General features: G+C 36.4%; 1 protein-coding gene across 1 annotated transcript; it reads left to right on the top strand.

Annotated features, from left to right (window-relative positions):
- Positions 1-6,164: 6,164 nt before the first annotated feature.
- Positions 6,165-6,593, top strand: LOC138869713 (secreted RxLR effector protein 78-like). Its single transcript, XM_070147362.1, has one exon. It carries the CDS (start codon positions 6,165-6,167, stop codon positions 6,591-6,593), a length of 429 nt encoding a protein of 142 aa, XP_070003463.1.
- The last annotated feature ends 12,140 nt before the right edge of the window (positions 6,594-18,733 follow it).

Below are 18,733 nucleotides of genomic sequence, written 5' to 3'. Positions count from 1 at the left end.
CGCAAAACTTCAGCATTCTAGTAGACGGACATGAAGTAGCAAGTGTGCTGGAGTTTTTGTTTGTAATTGCTGAACTTAAGCATAGTAGCTGAAGTTTTGTTCTCTATTTGCTGAATTTTTGTTTGTAATTGCTAAACTTAAGCATAGTAGCTGAAGTTTTGTTATCTATTTGCTGAAGTTTTTGTTTGTAATTGCACTAAATAAGCTGAAGTTTTTTTGTCGTGGATTCATTAGTTTTTTCATTAAGCTTTTTCAAAAACTTCAGTTGAAGATGCTGAAGTTATTTAGTTCATTTGTAAAAACTTCAGCACTAAAAGCTGAAGTTTTTTTGTCGTGGATTCATTAGTTTTGTCATAAAGTTTTTCCAAAAACTTCAGCAGAAGATGCTGAAGTTATTTAGTTCATCTGTAAAAACTTCAACACTATATAAGCTGAAGTTTTTGAAAAAGCTTTCTAACATACTAGATAAATAATCAGATTGTCAACAGTATCTAAATCATAAATTTTGGAAACAATAAACGTGAAAAGAACAGAATTATCATTGTCTACTAACTTACGTACGTGGAAATATTCACAAATTATTGTCTACTAACTTACGTAATTATTTATAATTTATTTTTAAATAATCTGATAAACATATTTATGGCAATCATCCCATGAACTGAAGTTTCATAGCAGCAGCAGCAGCAGCAGAAGAAGAAGAAGAAGAAGAAGAAGAAGAAGAAGAAGAAGAAGAAGAAGAAGAAGAAGAGGAAGAGGAAGAAGAAGAAGAAAACGAAGGAGGAGAAGGAGGAGGAGAAATGAGGCTGAAATTGTTTAAAAAGTGGATACAAATTAAACTTTTTTAAAAAATGGGTATAGGTTAAATGAGGGCGACCAAATAGGGCGCCCCGTGCAATTTTAAAATGCAAAAAGTGCTTCATAATTAAATTTGTAGAAATAGCACCAGTTAGCCGCTCTAAAGGGCTTTTATTTAGAAATTAGCCAATGTATTTTAAATTTAAGTTTTTTCACTTTAATTTTTTTGTCTTTAATTTTTCTAAAATTAAGATTTTTAATTTAAAATTTCAGGACAAAATAAGTACTGGTTAATCTTTAAATAGCATTCTTGAAAATGATTGTTTGTGCACTTGCCCCGTTGAATTTCCACATTGGATCTCGCTTTGTTATGTCTTGCAATTGTTTGGTACAATTGATGTTTTTGATAAAAAGTTTTATTATCCCCTTTCCAATTGTGCTTTTCTTCCTTGTCCTAAATATATTTCAATATTATTAGATTATCAACTCCAATTGAAAAATAAAAAAATACATTGGATGACAACAGAATCACTATCAAACATATTTGAAAAGAAGCAGACTTTTTGGCAAATAAAGAACACAAATACAAAGGAAATGAATTTTCTTCTCCTGACAATTCTAGTTGTGAGGATTATGAAAGATTTTAAAATTTTCGTTTAGTCAAATTTTCATTGTACCATAATAAAATGGCCACACACAAATCTTTTCCATTTTACACTTTCTTTGTTCGGGGAAATGGGCCTTCATGCCCGGCCTAATAATTATAGCTTGCCCAATTACTATTCGTAGCTACTATTCAGTTGATATTAACTTGTATGAATTGTATTCAAATGCGCAACGAATACAGTATGTGTCAACTTTATTCGTTCGTGTAACGAATACAACGTGTATCAATTGTATATGTTCGTGCAACGAATAAAATATGTATCAATTGTATTCGTTCGCATAATCATATTCATTCGTGTAACGAATACAATATGTATCAACTACAACCAAGGTGATATACAAGGATGTATACAAATAATACAACATGTATCGGATGTGCACATGGTGTATACAAAGGATGCAACATGTATTGATTGTATTTGTTCGCGCGACAAATACAACTAAGGCGAAATACAAAAATACAGAAAAATAAAAATGTTCTTGTTGAGAGTTAAACTTAGACCTCCGCTAACTATGCGGGCGCTCTAACCAACTGAGCTACAAGAGCTTTAGTTGCTCTCTTGTTTCGGTTCAAAATAATTAATCTTATATTTCATGAATTTGCTAAAAAATTTAAATAGCTATGAATGGTAAATTTACTGAAAGCACAGCTACGAATGGTAAATACAATATAAATATTTAACGTGTCGCGTAATTTTCCCAATTAATAAAGCATCATGTTTAGATCTCTTATGTGTAAAAGTAAATCTTTCACGTATTAAAAAAGATATAAGTTCATAACACTAAAAATAAATTTGTAAAGATCCACAAACCATTTAACCTTGTTTCGGTCCTTCAAAAAGAACCTAACAAAAAATAAACATATATTGGTCTAATAAACATATATTAGGCCCATTAGGTTCATAAGAGGCCCACTCCTAACTTGTAAACACTTGATCAACAGTTCCATCCGGGCCCGTATATGCAAACGTGTGAGATGGGCTAAATTCTAGATTTGCTTTAACAATTGGGCCAAGTTGTCCATGTCCAATTACGAATTAAATTAAAAATAGTATGAGCTAACCAGTTTTTGGATTGGTCATTCAAAAATAGCCAATATTTGCAAAGTCTTTGAAAAATAGCAATTATTTTGCTGCAACACGGAAAGTTCTAGCATAATATACCGGAGATCGGTGCACCTGTGTATGAACTTCTAGCATATTATGCTGAAACTCTAACACGCGAAAAATTCCAGTATAATATACTGGAGATTGGAGCATATGTGTATGAACTTCCAACATATTGTGTTGGACTGATATATTATATTAGAACTCCAGTATATTATGCTGGAAGTCCAGGAGTTGGAGTTCCAGTATATTATGCTGGAGTATTTTTCGGATTTTGAACAGTATTTTCGTTCAAATTTATCTTTACATAAAAAGTGGCTAAGTTATGATTACTTATGAAATTGTGGCTATTTTGATTAACTATATTTAATTTGATTGTATTTAAACAACAAAAATTCAAAAAATACATGGACCTACAATAAAAATAACCTTTAGAATACATAAATACATGCGAAAATAAACAATTTAAAAAAACTTTATTTGTATTGAAAAATACATAATACACTCAAATTTGAGTGTATTTGTACATAATATATGTGACTTCAATAGCAAAGAAGAGAAGAAAGTTCGCCGGAGATGACGACTTCCAGCCAAGCAAAACACTGTATACATTGTATTAAAACTAAAAAATAGAGACGAATAAAAATACGATAAGATATGAGAAAATACTATCACATTGTATCTACCAAAATCCGGTCAGACAAATAAAAATCAGGCCGTAATATGTATTTTTGTATTTAATTCGGCCACAAAAAATAAAATATACTCAAATATGAGAAATACACTAAGATATGAGAAAATACACTCGGATCTGAGAAATCCGATCAGTTGGCCATGGATTCCAGCTAGAGATGATTGTGACGGTGGAGGTAATGAAGGTAATGATGAGGCCGATCTGGATTAAGGAATTTGAGGTACTAAATTGAGGAATTTTTATAGCGAGTGAGAGAAGGGAGAGTACAAATAAGAGGAAAAAAAATTAAAGGAGGTTAGACGACAATGTTCCTGCGGCTTAGGCCGGCGGTGATTCTTCGGCGAGATTGTAACACTAGAGAGATAGAGAGTTTAGGGATATGGGGGAAGCGACTAGGTTATAGTAGGAAGATGAAAGGAGGAAGGGAGGAAAAAGTTATTTTAAGGCTAGAAGTGCCTTAAAGAGGGCATTTGCTATAAAATCCAATATGTAGCTGTGTATTGTAATTAGTTTAAAGTGTATATATTTATAACAAATAGGGTGCATTATTTAGCTATAACATGTAAAATTTCCTTAAAGCATTAGCAAGGTTCTAGTAGATAATTAATCTCTTGTCACCATCCCATGGGGTTGCATCCAAAACTCAAGTTCTGGGTTTAGCTTTATAAAAGAAGAATAGTAGGTTCGATTAATTATTATTTTTCTAGTCGGTGCATATGTTTGTCTTCGTGGTGTTTTGTGTGTATTTCAGGTTAGGGGCTATTGCTATTAGCGGTGATCAGGACATGCGTGTGTAAACAAAAGGAACAACCCCGATAAGGGTCAACAAGGGTCGGCAAGAGTTGGACGCGAACGTGCTAGGTGGACGCAACATCGTCGTATATACCAAGACAATCCCCAAGTTCTACTTGGGGAAGTTGGTTCCTCCCCTTATTCATTTTTCTTTTGTTGTGTTAGTTAAATTATTGCAATCTTCGTTCCTATTTGTTTATCCATCGTATTAGTGCGCTTATAGTTGTAGAGTGTCTTTGACTAGCTTGGTCTGTTGCCTTGTGTGTGTTAATGATTCCCCTTAGTTTGTCGTAGGTATAGTGGTTGTGGTCTGGGATGGTTGAGTGAGGTCATGTCCTCGGGGGTGGGGCGGGAGGTAGGGCAGGGGTTAGGGGTGCGTCAGGAGGCAAGAGAGGTAAAAGGAGGGTGTCTATAGGTTAAGAATCGGGTCATGGAATGTAGGTATATTGACGGGTAAGTCTATAGAGTTGACGAAGATTCTCCAGAAGAGGAGGGTCAATATAGCATGTGTCCAGGAGACAATGTAGGTAGGGTCGAGTGCGAAGGATGCGGACGGGTATAAACTTTGGTACTCAGGAGTCAAAAGAGGTAAGAATGGAGTAGGTATCCTGGTTGATAGGGAACTTAGAGAGTCTGTAGTCGAAGTTAGACAAGTGAATGATAAATTGATGGCTATTAAGTTGGTGGTTGGTGAGTACACCATAAACGTTATTGGCGCCTATGTGTCGCATGCGGGCCTAAATGAGGAGGTTAAATGACACTTCTGGGAGGAGATAGATGAGATTGTGTGCCATGTTCCGCCTGCCGAGAAGCTATTCATAGAAGGGGATTTCAATGGTCATATTGGGGCGATCGCAAGTGGTTATGGCAAGGTGCATCGAGGCTTTGGTTTTGGGGAGAGAAACAGAGGAGGTACCATGCTGTTGGACTTCGCTAAGGCTTTCGGGTTGGTGATTGCGAACTCTAGATTTCCGAAGAGAAATGATCATTTGGTTACTTTTTCAAAATGCGGTAGCGAAGACTCAGATTGACTATCTCCTCTTCAGGTGGTGTGACAATGGGCAGTGCAAGGACTGTAAGGTGATTCCGAGTGAGACACTCACGACGCAACATAGACTCTTGGTGATAGACGTTGGTATTAGGTTAAAAAGGAGGAAACAGATTGCTCGGGGAACACCGAGAATCAGGTGGGAAGCCTTGACTAAGGATAAAGCCCAAGAGTTGGAGTGGCGGCTGTCGGCTATGGTTTCTTAGAGGAGCAGTGGGGATGCAAATACTATGTGGTCAGCAATAACAGACTGTAAAAGGGCGTATGCGAGAGAGGTATTAGGGGTCTCAACCGGTGTCTCTGGTAGGCATAAAGGAGACTGGTGGTGGAATGAAGTGGTCTAAGGTAAAGTAGAAGTGGAGAAGGCAACATACATGAAGTTAGTGGGGAGCATTAGTGAGGAGGAGAGGCGAGCGTGCATGGAGAGATATAAGGTAGATAGGAAGGAAGCTAAACTATCAGTCACGGAGGCTAAGACTGCGGCTTATGGTCGTATGCACGAGGAACTAGGGGAAAAGGGCGGGGAGAAGGAGTTATTCCGGCTGGCCAAGTTAAGAGAGAGGAAGGCTCGGGATTTGGACCAAGTGGGATGCATCAAGGACAAAGATGGTAGGATATTGATAGAATATGCCCAAATTAAGATGAGATGACAGACTTACTTCCATAAACTTCTGAATGAAAAAAGGGATCGGGATTTTATGCTAGGCAAATTAGAGCATTTCGAGAGTCACCGTGACTTCAGGCATTGCAGGCGTATCAAGGTTGAGGAGGTTATGGGGGCTATCCGTAAGATGAGTAGGGGCAAAGCAACCGAGCCAGACGAGATTCTGGTAGAATTTTAGAAGTGTATAGGGAGAGCAGGTTTAGAGTGGTTGACTGAGTTGTTTAATGCTATTTTTAAGGCGAAGAGGATGTCGAATAAGTGGAGGTGGAGCACGGTGGTTCCATCGTATAAAAACAAAGGTGATATCCTAAGTTATAACAATTATAGGGTATCAAATTACTAAGTCATACCATGAAAGTATGTGAGAGGGTCGTTAAAGAGAGGGTGAGGATGACAATGTCTGTATCCAACAACCAGTTCGGGTTTATGTCGGGTCGTTCTACCACAGAAACTATACACCTTGTTAGGAGGTTGGTGGAACTGTACAGAGAGAGAAAGAAGGATCTACACATGGTGTTTATTGACCTAGAGAAAACGTATGACAAGGTTCCTAGAGAAGTTCTCTGGAGATGCTTGGAGACAAAATGTGTGTCGGTTCCCTATATTATGGCGATTAGGGACATGTATGATGGGGCTAAGACTCGGGTTAGAACAGTAGGAGGCGACTCTGAGCATTTTTCCGTTGAAATGGGGTTACACCAAGGCTCTGCACTCAGTTCGTTCTTATTCACCTTGGTGATGGATGCATTAACAAACCATATTCAAGGGGAGGTGCCATGGTGCATGCTATTTGCCGATGACATAGTTCTGATTGATGAGTCATGAGCCGGTGTTAACGAAAGACTAGAAGTTTGGAGACATACTCTTGAGTCTAAAGGTTTCAAGCTGAGCATAACGAATACGGAATAACTAGAGTGTAAGCTCAGCACTGAACCGGGGAAAGTGAGCGTGGATGTGAGGCTTGAATCACATGTTATCCCAAGTAGAGGCAGCTTTAAGTACCTTGGGTCGGTTATCCACGGGGGAGGGAAGGTCGATGAGGATATCGCACACCGTATTGGGGTAGGATGGATGAAGTGGAGGTTAGCATCCGGAATTTTGTATGACAAGAGAGTGCCAACGATACTCAAAGGTAAGTTCTATAAAGCGGTGATTAGACCGGCCATGATGTATGGGGCTGAGAGTTGGCCTGTTAAAAACTTACATATCTAAAAGATGAAAGTAGCAGAAATGAGGATGTTGAGGTGGATGTGCGGGCACACTAGAATGGACAAGATTAGAAATGATGATACTCGGGAGAAGGTGCACGTGGCTCCCATTGATGACAAGATGCGGGAAGCGAGACTCAGATGGTTCAGACATGTACAGAGGAGAAGCCCAGATGCTCCAGTAAGGAGGTGTGAGAAACTGGTTGTGGAGGGCACGAGAAGAGGTAGAGGGCGGCCTAAGAAGTATTGGGGAGAAGTGATCAGGCAGGATATGGCGAGGCTTCAGATTTCCGATGATATGACACTTGATAGGAAATTGTGGAGGTCGAGTATTATGGTTGTAGGCTAGGAGGTAGTTAAGTCTTCTTTTACCTTGCACTGTTGTGACCCTAGTCTAGTAGGGTTTTTATCTGAAATAGCTAGGGGCATTGTCGTGTCTTCTCTTTTCAGTGCAGGACCTATTTACTAGCCATCATTTTTGTTTTGCATTTTTCCTTCTGCATTTTATGTTCCTATTTTTCCTATGATCTCTGTGGTGAAACTAGTATTCCCTCCTTTTTGTTTTTCTTATTATCTTGAGCCGAAGATCTTCCAAAAATAGTCTCTCTACTCCTTCGGGGTAGGGGTATGGTCTGCGTACATACTACCCTTCCCAGATCCCAATTGTGGGATTTTACTGGGTTGTTGTTGTTGTTTCTAGTCGGTGCATAGCTAACACTAACTAATACGCACGCGCACACACACACATAACCGGTGGAGGTATATTATATGTACTATATATGTATAAAATAATATATATTCTATTTATATGACTAGAAAAAGTAAACAGTAAATACTATTTGTGTAAAGATCCCGACATAATCTTAGCGGTTATTTTTAGTTTAAGCATCGGGTGAATGCCTATTTGGAACCTATTTGGGTTAATTCTTTAAAGAAGAGTGGATCATTGAATATCTCAATCTTATTGGCCCGAGGTGGGGGGAGTTTCATTTCAAATCGTTTTATCGACTTACGAATCCACATCTGAGCCAAGGTACTTAATCTTTGGAAGGAATATCTTTAATGTGAACTGCATACAACCTACAAGAATTTTTTAGTGGCACTTTTTTTTGATCATTAATTAAATAGAACCAATCAATTTGTCGCAATAGTGCGCCTGATTTCCGAAAAAAAAAGAGCTTATAAAAAGACCGATTTCTCTTCCTCAGGTTCTAAACCTAGATGTATGACTGCAACACAAAATACAAAAAAAAAAAAAAAAAAAACAAGAATCAAAACTAAGAACCTACAATCCTTATACTTAACTGGAATACAGATTTCAAGGTACCATCTAATAAACAGCGGAAATGAAGCAAAATAGTAATATATATATATTACTACTTTGCTTCATTTTCGTTGTTTATTTTTATTCTATATAGCTTTTTGATAGCATTTGTATGTCAAAGCCCTTTGTATGCCAAAGTTTGATACGCACCTAAACCGGCCATGTATATAAACATAACATAATATATATATATATATATATATATATATATTATGCCCTTCTATAATAAGTTTGGAGGCTAGGTTTAGACTTCTTAGAAAATCCTAGTTTTATGGAATTACGTTGTAGCCCTTCTATATATAGTATATGTTTTTATTTTGTATACAATAAAGTTTTCTTTAATGGGAAGAGCTTATTACTACATCCTTTTTATTCTTTCATTGATATGTGTGATGTGAGTGGCCATATAAGATTTCAAGATCTCTGCATTCCAATTGAGATGAAGATGTGATATCGACACCTGCTACACTAGGAATAGGCGGAGCTGCAGTAGAAGCAGGCAGTGGAGCTGCAGTAGAAGAAGGCGGTGGAGCTGCAGTAGAAGCAGGTGGTCTCGTACTCGTCTGACGAGTTTTGTTCTTCTTCGGTTTTTTCAACTCAATCAACTCTTCATTCAGTGCATTCAACTTTCTCATCAATTCTTCATTCTATCTAGTCAACTCTTCATTCTTTCTGTTGATAACAATCAAATAAATAAATCATTGTTGATAACAATAAACAAAAGAAAATAGTAACCTTCACAAAAACAGGAACCAGTAGGTTTGTTTATTGTTCTCTAACAATTGATCCTCAATATCTTCCACCATAATAAACCCTCCCATAAAACATTAATACAGAGGTCAGTTGACATTATTGGTCATCAAAAAGAAAAAATAAATATTATAAGAGGTAAAATTCATGAATTTTCAATTTTCATGAAACTAGAAAAATAAGCCAGCAAATCAATCAAGAGGAAAGAAGAATAAAAAAGAATTCATATATACACAAAACTAACAATAGAGCTTAATAATCTATAGGTGGGGAAGCATGCTTTAGGTGCTTGAACCACTGGTGATTTTTCTAGACTTTTTTTCCTTATATATGGTAAATACCCAGGGGCTTCAGGATAAGGCCACTAAAACTTCTGCTTTAGCCCCCAAATCTTTTTCTATTATTTATAATTATTAATATTAGTAAAAAAATTTAAAGTTAACAAAGTATTAACATTTTGTCTCATTACACTACATTAGTTCTAGTCATCAAATATTTTATTAGTAAATATGAATATTTGAATAATTTAACTTGAAATTTTAAAACATTTGACAATGTTATACTGTAGAACAATTAAAAGAAAACTTAAAACCTAAAAAGAAAATTTGTTATGACCATATAGTTTTTTCTTGGTTATCTAAATTAATCGTGTCTATTTGTTCAATTATTGTCACATTGCTAATACTATTTCCTCGCATCTTCTTAAGGTTTGGATTTAGGCCTCCGATTTCATTGAATCGTCATATTAAGCACGACCCTATTATCAACTGGTATAAGGAGGAGAGGAGACACGATAGCGAAGATCAATCCATCTATGCGGGTAAGCGACGAGGAAAATTGCCTCAACAAAAGAAGTTTTTATTTCCAGAAAGATCCCCACGATGAGGGATGAACCTCACCAAAAGATCTTATGGATCATCCCTCCTATCTTTTAGGTTCTATTTGGGCAATATGTATCTCCTGGGTATGGCTCGTAGTAAATTTCTGTAAGATAAGGAGGGGAAGTAACCTTTTCACAATTCTAAAAGAATGATATCTTCTAGTAAGGTCTCTTCAGGCACTCCCACGAGAAAAGAAACAATTCAATTTATTTTAACTTCTAAGCGAGGATACTCCAATAAGAGCCTAAAGGCCCTTGAGATAACAGCCCGTACCGTAGGTTTTTTTTTTCTTTCCCATTTTTGATCTTATTTTTTTGTAGATAAGCTAAAAATTAACCATGATAAATCAAAATTTTGGACCAGAGGTGTAATACGTTTTTGTTACTTAGGCTTGAAAAAGACGAATGTTAATTTTAGTCTATAAATAAACATCATATGGTCTTCGTCCTTTTTCGTGTTTCTTTTTTGTCTTTGAGAAAAATGAGGGAGAAATTAAAAAATAGCCAGATTTACAAGTGGTCATTCAAAAACAATCACAATTTCAAAAGTATTCGAAATTTAGCCACTTTTCATGCAAAGATAAATATGAACGAAAATACTGTTCAAAATTCGGAAAACACTCCTGCATAAGTATACTGGAACTCCAGCATATTATAATGGAGTTCCAGCATAAGTATACTGGAAGTTCATACATATGTGCACCGATCTCCAGTATATTATGTTGTACCGGTTCCTGTTGTAGCAAAATAGTGGCTATTCTTTAATGACTTTGCAAACATTGGTTATATTTGAATGATCAATCTAAAAACTGGCTAGCCCGTGCTACTTTAACGAAAAGGACAAATGTTTAAAAAAAATTAGTCCGGACACTTTGCATAAATAATCACTTTAGGACTGTTCTTTATTTATTGAGCACTTGAAAAGTTTTTAAAATATAGTCACAACTTAAAAGTTAGTACAAATATAACTAGGAAGCACCAAAGAACCAAACAGTCCTAAAAGTGGCTTTCTCCTCAATTAATCCAATTAATCTGCCACTCGAAAAAACCCAATATAAATTGGACTAATTCTCTGACACCTAAACCATCCACTGAAATAGAACAAAGGGCAACATTATCAAGTTGGCTAGTCCATCGAAACTAATTGTATTTACTAGCTAAAAATATATAAAATATGTATATTATAGTATATAAAACACATATATACAAAAATATAAATTTTATTAGCTTTTACTATTGGGAGCTGTTAAAAATGTACATTTCTCTAGAACAAAAGGCTATCAATTATCAACTTGAGGTGGCTATTAAATATTCTTAAAAAAGATAAACCGTAAGTTATGCAGCAATTAAGCTAAGGAAGAAGTTTGAGGTGTCTATTCAATATTCTTAAACATTGTTACTGCTTAATCTTCTTTGTCTAATTACCTTTTATTACTGGTCATGTGCTAAAAACCTTTTTCGATTTTTTACCTCTTATAGCAAAGGTTAACACCTTATTTATTTTAAATAAATACATTTAAAAAATTATATTTTATAGATACCTTTTAATGTTTATAGCAAAATATCTAATTTTGGTTACCTCCTACCCCTAAGCCACTAAATACGCTATTCAGTTACACTATTTTATTTCTCTCTCTACTTTGATACATGTCATTTAGTGTAGGGTCTGCTAAAGGTGAAAAGACGCCGGTAACAATGAGTTTGGCTTTGATATAAGACTTGCATTGTCTGAGAAGATGAGCGAAAGAAGAAGGAATTGATGCTCTGAGGAGTGATGTTGACGAAGAGAAGAAAGCGAAGAAGGAAGTGGTTTTGAAGGGAAAGTGAAGTAGGGTTGTCTCTGAAAGTTTTGGAGGCAACGATGAGGGAACAAGCATACTCCCTAACTGCTCTTTTTCGTCGGATCGCTGCCTTAGAATCTTCCCTCCGTCGTATCTTTTCTAGTTCTCATCGTTCTCGTTAGTCCCTACGCGATGCTGCAGCGCATACTATTCAAACGCACTTCAAAGCCTTCCTTGCTCGTAGATCGAGAACCCTCCGGCAAAACAGCTGGCTTTCATTGTATTCAGTCTTTTTATTCATTGTAATTCATCGTATGTCGTTGTATTTCATTGTATTCACTATCTTTTTTTTATTGTATTTCAATGTATCCCGCTATATTCTATGTATTTCGTTATATTCACTGTCTCGCTATATGCCATGAATGTATTTATACCTTTTGGATCATCACTTGTTTTTAAAATGAATTCGCGGTCCGAGGCCTTAAAAACCTCTTTTAGTATCACCTCGATTTGTATGTGCAGTCCGGACGTGTAGCCGGAAAGCTTATATGTGAAAATTTATGAAAAATGATAAATTTTGACTATAAAATGAATTAATTTGACTTCGGTCAACGTTTTGGGTAAACGAACCCGGACCTGTGATTTGACAGTCCCGAAGGGTCCGTAGGAAAATATGGGACTTGGGCGTATGCTTGGAATCTAATTCCGAGGTTCCAACCTTGAGAAATAAATTTTTGAAAGAAATTATTTTCTGAAAAATACAAAGGTTTTTGAAAGTGAAATGTTATGTGAAACCTGTGGTAACGGGACCGTATTATAGTTCCAGAGCCCGATACATGTTTAATATGATTTGTATGTATTGTCGGTCAAGTTTGGTAAGAAACAGAATTCATTTGACGTGATTCGGACCTTAAATGCAAAATTTGATGTTTAAAGAAGTTTTGGGAATTTTCATTGATTTTGAGGTTTAATTCGATGTTCATGATGTTATTTTGGTGATTTGATTACACAAATAAGTCCGTACGATATTTTTGAGGTTGTGTGTGTGTTTGGTTGGAACCCCGAGGGCTTGAGTGAGTTTTGGATAGGCCACAGAGTGGATTTTTAGACTTAGAAAGTTGCAGATTTTAGTTGGTGTGCCCAGGAAGCCTGGCTCGCAAATGGGAGCTCCCAAATGCGAAGGCTGGATCGCAAATGCGAGCTTCCCTTCGCAATTCCCAAGCCAGCAGAGGTCGGGGTTCGTAATTGCGAACCCATATTTGCCAATCCCACATCTGAGACCTGCAACTTTTATACTTAGATGATTTTCAACATCTTTTCAAAATACAAATTCCTTAGGGCGATTTTTCAAGAACAACTCTTCTTCCAAATCGATTGTAAGTTAATTTTTACTCGTTTTCTTCGATCATTAACATCTTTTAACATGATTTCAACTCAAAATCAATGATTTTTATGGGGAAAATTGGGTGTTTTGGGTAGAACCTAGGTTTTTCAAAAATTGGGGATTTGGACCTCGATTTGAAGTCCGATTTCAAAACAAATTATATATTTGGGTTTGTGGGGGAATGGTAATCTAGTTTTGGTTTGAACCTCGGGTTTTGACTATGTGGGCTCGGGGACGATTTTTGACTTTTTGGGCAAAACTTTGGAAAACTCATTTTCATGCATTCGAATTGATTCATTTAGCGTTTATTGATGTAACTAAGTAAATTGTGACTAGATACGAGCGAATTGGCGGTGGAATCAAGAGGGTAAAGCTATAATTGAAAGTGAAATGTGTTTGTGGCATCAAGGTGAGTGTTAAGTCTAACCTTAGCTTGAGGAATTAGGAGTCGAGTCCTATTTGCTATGTGGTAATTGTTGAGTACGGCGTATAGGCATGGTGACGAGTATCTATACGTTGGTGTCTAGCATGACCGTGAGTCTTTATATTGTGATAATCATGACTTCGTTATATCTCTCATGCCTTGGTGATGGTTTCTATTTGTTGTATAAAATTTGTGGAAGGAATTGTGACCTATGAACATTAAGGAGCGTTGGCTCAAGTTGTATAACGAATTGTGAAAGTATAAGTGATAATTGAACCTCTAGAGCATTGGCTCGAGTTGTGAAGTAAATTGTGAAGTAAAAGTGAGAAAGAGAAGAGATCATTATGTTGTCACCCTTGTCGGGTTATTGTTGTTTTGTTTGTTATCTCCCTTGCCGGGATGTTCATATTATTGATGTTGTTCCCTTGCCGGGACTAAGTTTTTGAAATGTTGTTCCTTTGCCGGGATTCTTATTATGATTTCATTTATTCCATTGCTCTATTGCTTGTGATTGTTGTTTTGGTGAGGAAGAGAGTTAAAAGCACGAAGGGTGATGTCGTGCATTATTTTTGTGAGGAAAAAGTGTAAAGCATGAAGGGCGATGCCGTGTATGATTGTGAGGAAAGAGTGTAAAGCACGAAGGGTGATGCCGCACCACACGATGTACCACTCCATGCCGATTATATTGATTATATGATGAGGAAATAGAGTAAAAGCACGAAGGGTGATGTCGTGCACATTTTTATTATATGATTGCTTGGTGGGGACTAGAGTAAAAGCACGAAGGGTGATGCCGTGCATTTATTGATTTTTGATTCTTTGTTGATATCCGAGTTATATTGTTTCTTTCGTTTACTTGATGTCTTTCTATTCGGAATTGATATCTCCCCCGCAACATGCTCCCCCTCCCATACTTGACTATTTATTTTTGTACTTCTTTTCCGCTGTATATATTGAACTGCACAGGTTTATTTGGTAGTCTGGTCATAGCCTCGTCACTACTTCGCTGAGGTTAGGCTAGGCACATACCAGCACATAGAGTCGGTTGTGCTCATACTACACTCTGCACTATGTGCAAATCCCGGAGCAGCTCTTGGACCGTAGTTTGGAGGCTACCTTCAGTCCACGCGGAGATCCAAGGTAGACCTGCAAGCGTCCGCAGGCCTTGGCGTCTCCCTTTATCCCTATTTCTTTTTTCATTTTCCTTATATTCAGAAAACAGTGTATTGTTATTTTCTTCAGACTTTGTATGTAGTAAATCTTAGACCGTCTGTGACACTGTGACACCAGGTTTTGGGTACATAAGGCTTTAGCAGTTGTAATAGATGCAGATTTCAGATATTTTATTGTTTTCTTCCGCTTAAATCAAATTTTCGCTGTTTTACGTTATCGCTTTATGTTTGTTAAAAAGAAATAATTGGATAATGAAGTAATTGGTTTAAAAGATTGGCTTGCCTAGCTCACACTAGTAGGCACCATCACGACTCCCGAGGGTGAAAAATCTGGGTCGTGACAATAATTTATATATTCAAATGTATTATATAATTTCTCTGAAGATTGCTATGTTTTGGGGGTATTTTTCGGTTGAGAATCTTTTTTATAACTGGAAATACAAAATTTGTATGTTATAATTGAGTTTGTTGAGTTATATTAGGAGTCTATTATGTTAATTGATTCATTTTCCGTTTAAAAACAGTGTAATCCCCTGTTTCACGTTGTGAATACAGTCGAATATAATGATTTATCCAGCTGTAATCCCATGTTTCACGCCGTGAATACACTCGAATACAACAACTGATTAGCTGGACTTCCCTGATTCACGCCTATGAATTAAAAACAGTGTAATCCCCTGTTTCACGCTGTGAATACAGTCGAATATAATGATCTATCCAGCTGTAATCCCATGTTTCACGCCGTGAATACACTCGAATACAACAACTGATTAACTGGACTTCCCTGATTCACGCCTATGAATACAATAGCTTAAATACATCTAATACATCTTATAATAACAGAAAACGTATCTACAATCCGTAATATAACAAATGGTATCTATAGATAGCTAATTACCACTAAAAAATAGTGTTTTATGAAAAATTCTTAATGTTTTTCTGGGTGGTAACTTTTGAGTTGCATAGTATTATATACGCAATAATGTTAGCTTTTACTTACTAATTGTAGAAATGAGAAAAAAATAGATATTTATATGTGCGCTATAGTAATAAAATCTCAAAGAATGCAAAGTGCTAGCAAGAAAAACGTTACCATACATGCACCGCGAAATCACACTTAATTTTATGGGAGTCCACACATCATTATATTACTCGTCCCATTAGTTTTTTCAAATAAAAATAAAACTCTTGAAGTCTTAATGTTGTATATGGTAATGATATGAAGTTAACACAATATAATGTATCTTAAGAATTTATGCATAGTGCAAAATATTTGTCTAATGAATGTCACGTTTAATTTTTAAACCAGTGCACAAAACTAAGGTAAACTAGCACTAAAAAGCAACCAAAACGCACACATTAGTAATCAATGCAAGTGGATAATAAAAAATCAAGATTAAAAAAGGAAAGAGAAATGATTCATCTTTTTCAAAATCACAAGGACCATTAGGGAGAATATAACGAAAATGGACTTCTTTTGAGGATTTCAAATTTAAAAATTATAATTCATAACTTCTTTTTGGTTTCTCAACATTTGATATATATTCCGAGACACAATTAATCCAAATTTACCTCGACAAATACACAAAAACAATAAAATCTTTCATTATTAAATTTTACTTTATAAATTACACATCATTATACTTAAACTCGAACACGGCATTACGGGTATTGATAGCCTGTTTGGCCAATGTTCTGAAGAGGCCAAAAATATATTTTTTTTCTTTCAAAAGCACAGTTTCCTCCTAACTTGAGGTGTTTGATAAAGTTTTTTCGGAAGAAAAAGTGTTTTTGGGAAGAACCAGAAGCAGTTTCTGAGAAGTAGAAAAAAGTAGTTTCTTCCCAAAAGAAGAATCAGAAGTAGTTTTGTCTTTCCTTCTTACCTAAAATACCCTTAACAAAATATAGTATATACCAAAATAAATGTTAAACCTAATACTTAGTATATTAATGTATAAGCATTTCTGCTTATTTTTAGGATAGTTTTCTAATATATAGTGACTTTAGGGGTGAATGCTTTTATATTTATTGAATGAATTTTAATATATTTAACTTATATCAAAAGAATTAAGTACTTTTTAATTTTATTTTCATATTGTAGGCATATAAATTTTAAATCCATAAAAGAATTTGGACTATATTTTAAATTCAAGATATATTGGTCCAAATAAATATATGAGCTAATATAATTAGATTAATTATATAAGATCAATATATATGGATTAAATAAATAAATTTTAATTCATTGGGCTAGCACATTTAATTGGGTTAAAGTGATGAGCCCACTTCATCAAGCCCAAGATGTAATCTTCCTAGAGGCCCAGTTTGGTGTCACGTGTCAAATGACGTGGCGCGCCAAGTCAAGCGGAAGAGCCAATAGGATCATTCCACATGTCAAAATGACAAGGCATGCCCAGTCACATTGAAAGGCCAATGAAATCGCGCCACGTGTGCAAGTGACATGTTCTAGCCAATCAAATACGGTCATGTCACACTTCAATTTGATTGGTCGGAAAGAGTTTGTTCTTATCACAACTCCTCCCTTCCACAACTATAAATAGAGGTCTTCATAACTCAGAAAATACACCATAAGTTATAACAAGAAGCAAGAGAGAGCTCGTGGATCAAACGCCGCAAATTTCTCTACAAGTTTCAGGCTTCAAGCAATCAAGTTCAAGTTCAAGTTCAAAAACGAAGAACAAATCAAAGTATTCAAGCTCAAGAACGAAGAACAATTCAAGTATTCAAGATCAAGAACGAAGTCAAATCAAATACAAGACGTTCAAGATCAAGGCTACTTGTTCGTGATAAAATTCGTGGCAACAATCAAAGTGTTCGCGACGGATAAATCAAATTCAAATTGAAGATAAAGCTTAAAGGCCCTTGAATTTGTACAAGAAAAGTAGAATCAGAGGAATCATAAAGATTGTACACTCAAATATTCGAAATAAAATACTACGATTATTTCGGTCTTGATTTTATTTTCTCGACTCAAATTTATTGTCTACAAATTCTGGCACGCCCAGTGGGACAATCTCTACCTCTCATCTCAACTTTTCAATCACCAAAGTTCAAGAACATTGAAATGGCTTCGAAGAAAATCAACTCCAGATCAACATCCACCAAGGCTGCTAACTCCAGGTTCTATGATGATGTGGAAAACATCCTCGATGTCACCTTTGGAAGCTTCAAACCAGTTACGAGGAGTAAAGCAAGCTCTTTAGGACAACAAGCACCCCAAGTGTCGTCCGCATCAACCCCTGTTTTCGTACCTTCATCCTTAAAAGGAGCGAGATCTTCCACAAACGCATATGAAGGAGGAAGTGATGTTGCTGAAAAGATCAAGGAAACCCTTGCTCTGCTTGACCTCTCCGGCTCAAGCACTCTGTTGTGAAGGAAGATGATGATGCTTCAAGCGATGGATCCTCCCCACTTACACCACATAGCGTGAGCCAGTCAAGGATCAATCTATGTAAAAATCCATGCTACTCTCCGTCATCCACGAAATCATGCAAGCCATGGTGACAAACACTTTATCTATAGAGGAGCAGTTGTCAAACTTGACGGAAGCAATCGCTGGCTTGACCAAATGCATGCAAAATCAAGAGGCTAGAATTGACAAGCTAACAAATAGGGTGGGAATCTTGATGGAAGAAGAATCTACCCATGCACCCGGCAATCTCCCAGAAGTTCTAGAGAGTGACTCTCCCCCAAGACAAGCAGCATCCACTAAGGCTATCCCTGTCTCATCTGAAGGATGATTCCAATCGATCAACTGAAGGAGTTCATCGAAGGAACCATTAAGAACAAATATGAAGTTGCTGCCAAATCCTCCCTTACATATGCAAAGTCGTACACTGCAAGGGTCGATATGTTGAAGATGTCTACTGTCTATCAACCTCCGAAGTTTCAACAGTTTTATGGTAAAGGTAACTTAAAGCAACATATTGCGCACTTCGTGGAGACGTGCAACAATGTTGGGACTTATTGAGATTACCTCATCAAGCAGTTTGTCTGCTCGCTAAAAGGAAATGCTTTTGAC

The sequence above is a fragment of the Nicotiana sylvestris genome, chromosome 5, assembly GCF_000393655.2.
Source record: "Nicotiana sylvestris chromosome 5, ASM39365v2, whole genome shotgun sequence".
Classification (NCBI taxonomy): domain Eukaryota; kingdom Viridiplantae; phylum Streptophyta; class Magnoliopsida; order Solanales; family Solanaceae; genus Nicotiana; species Nicotiana sylvestris.
The sequence above is the reverse complement of the archived record's forward strand: the minus strand, read 5'-3'. Positions and strand labels throughout refer to the sequence as shown.

Bases quoted from the DNA above. Each gene is read 5' to 3' on its own strand.
- LOC138869713 (XM_070147362.1), top strand. From the start codon at position 6,165: ATGTCTGTATCCAACAACCAGTTCGGGTTTATGTCGGGTCGTTCTACC.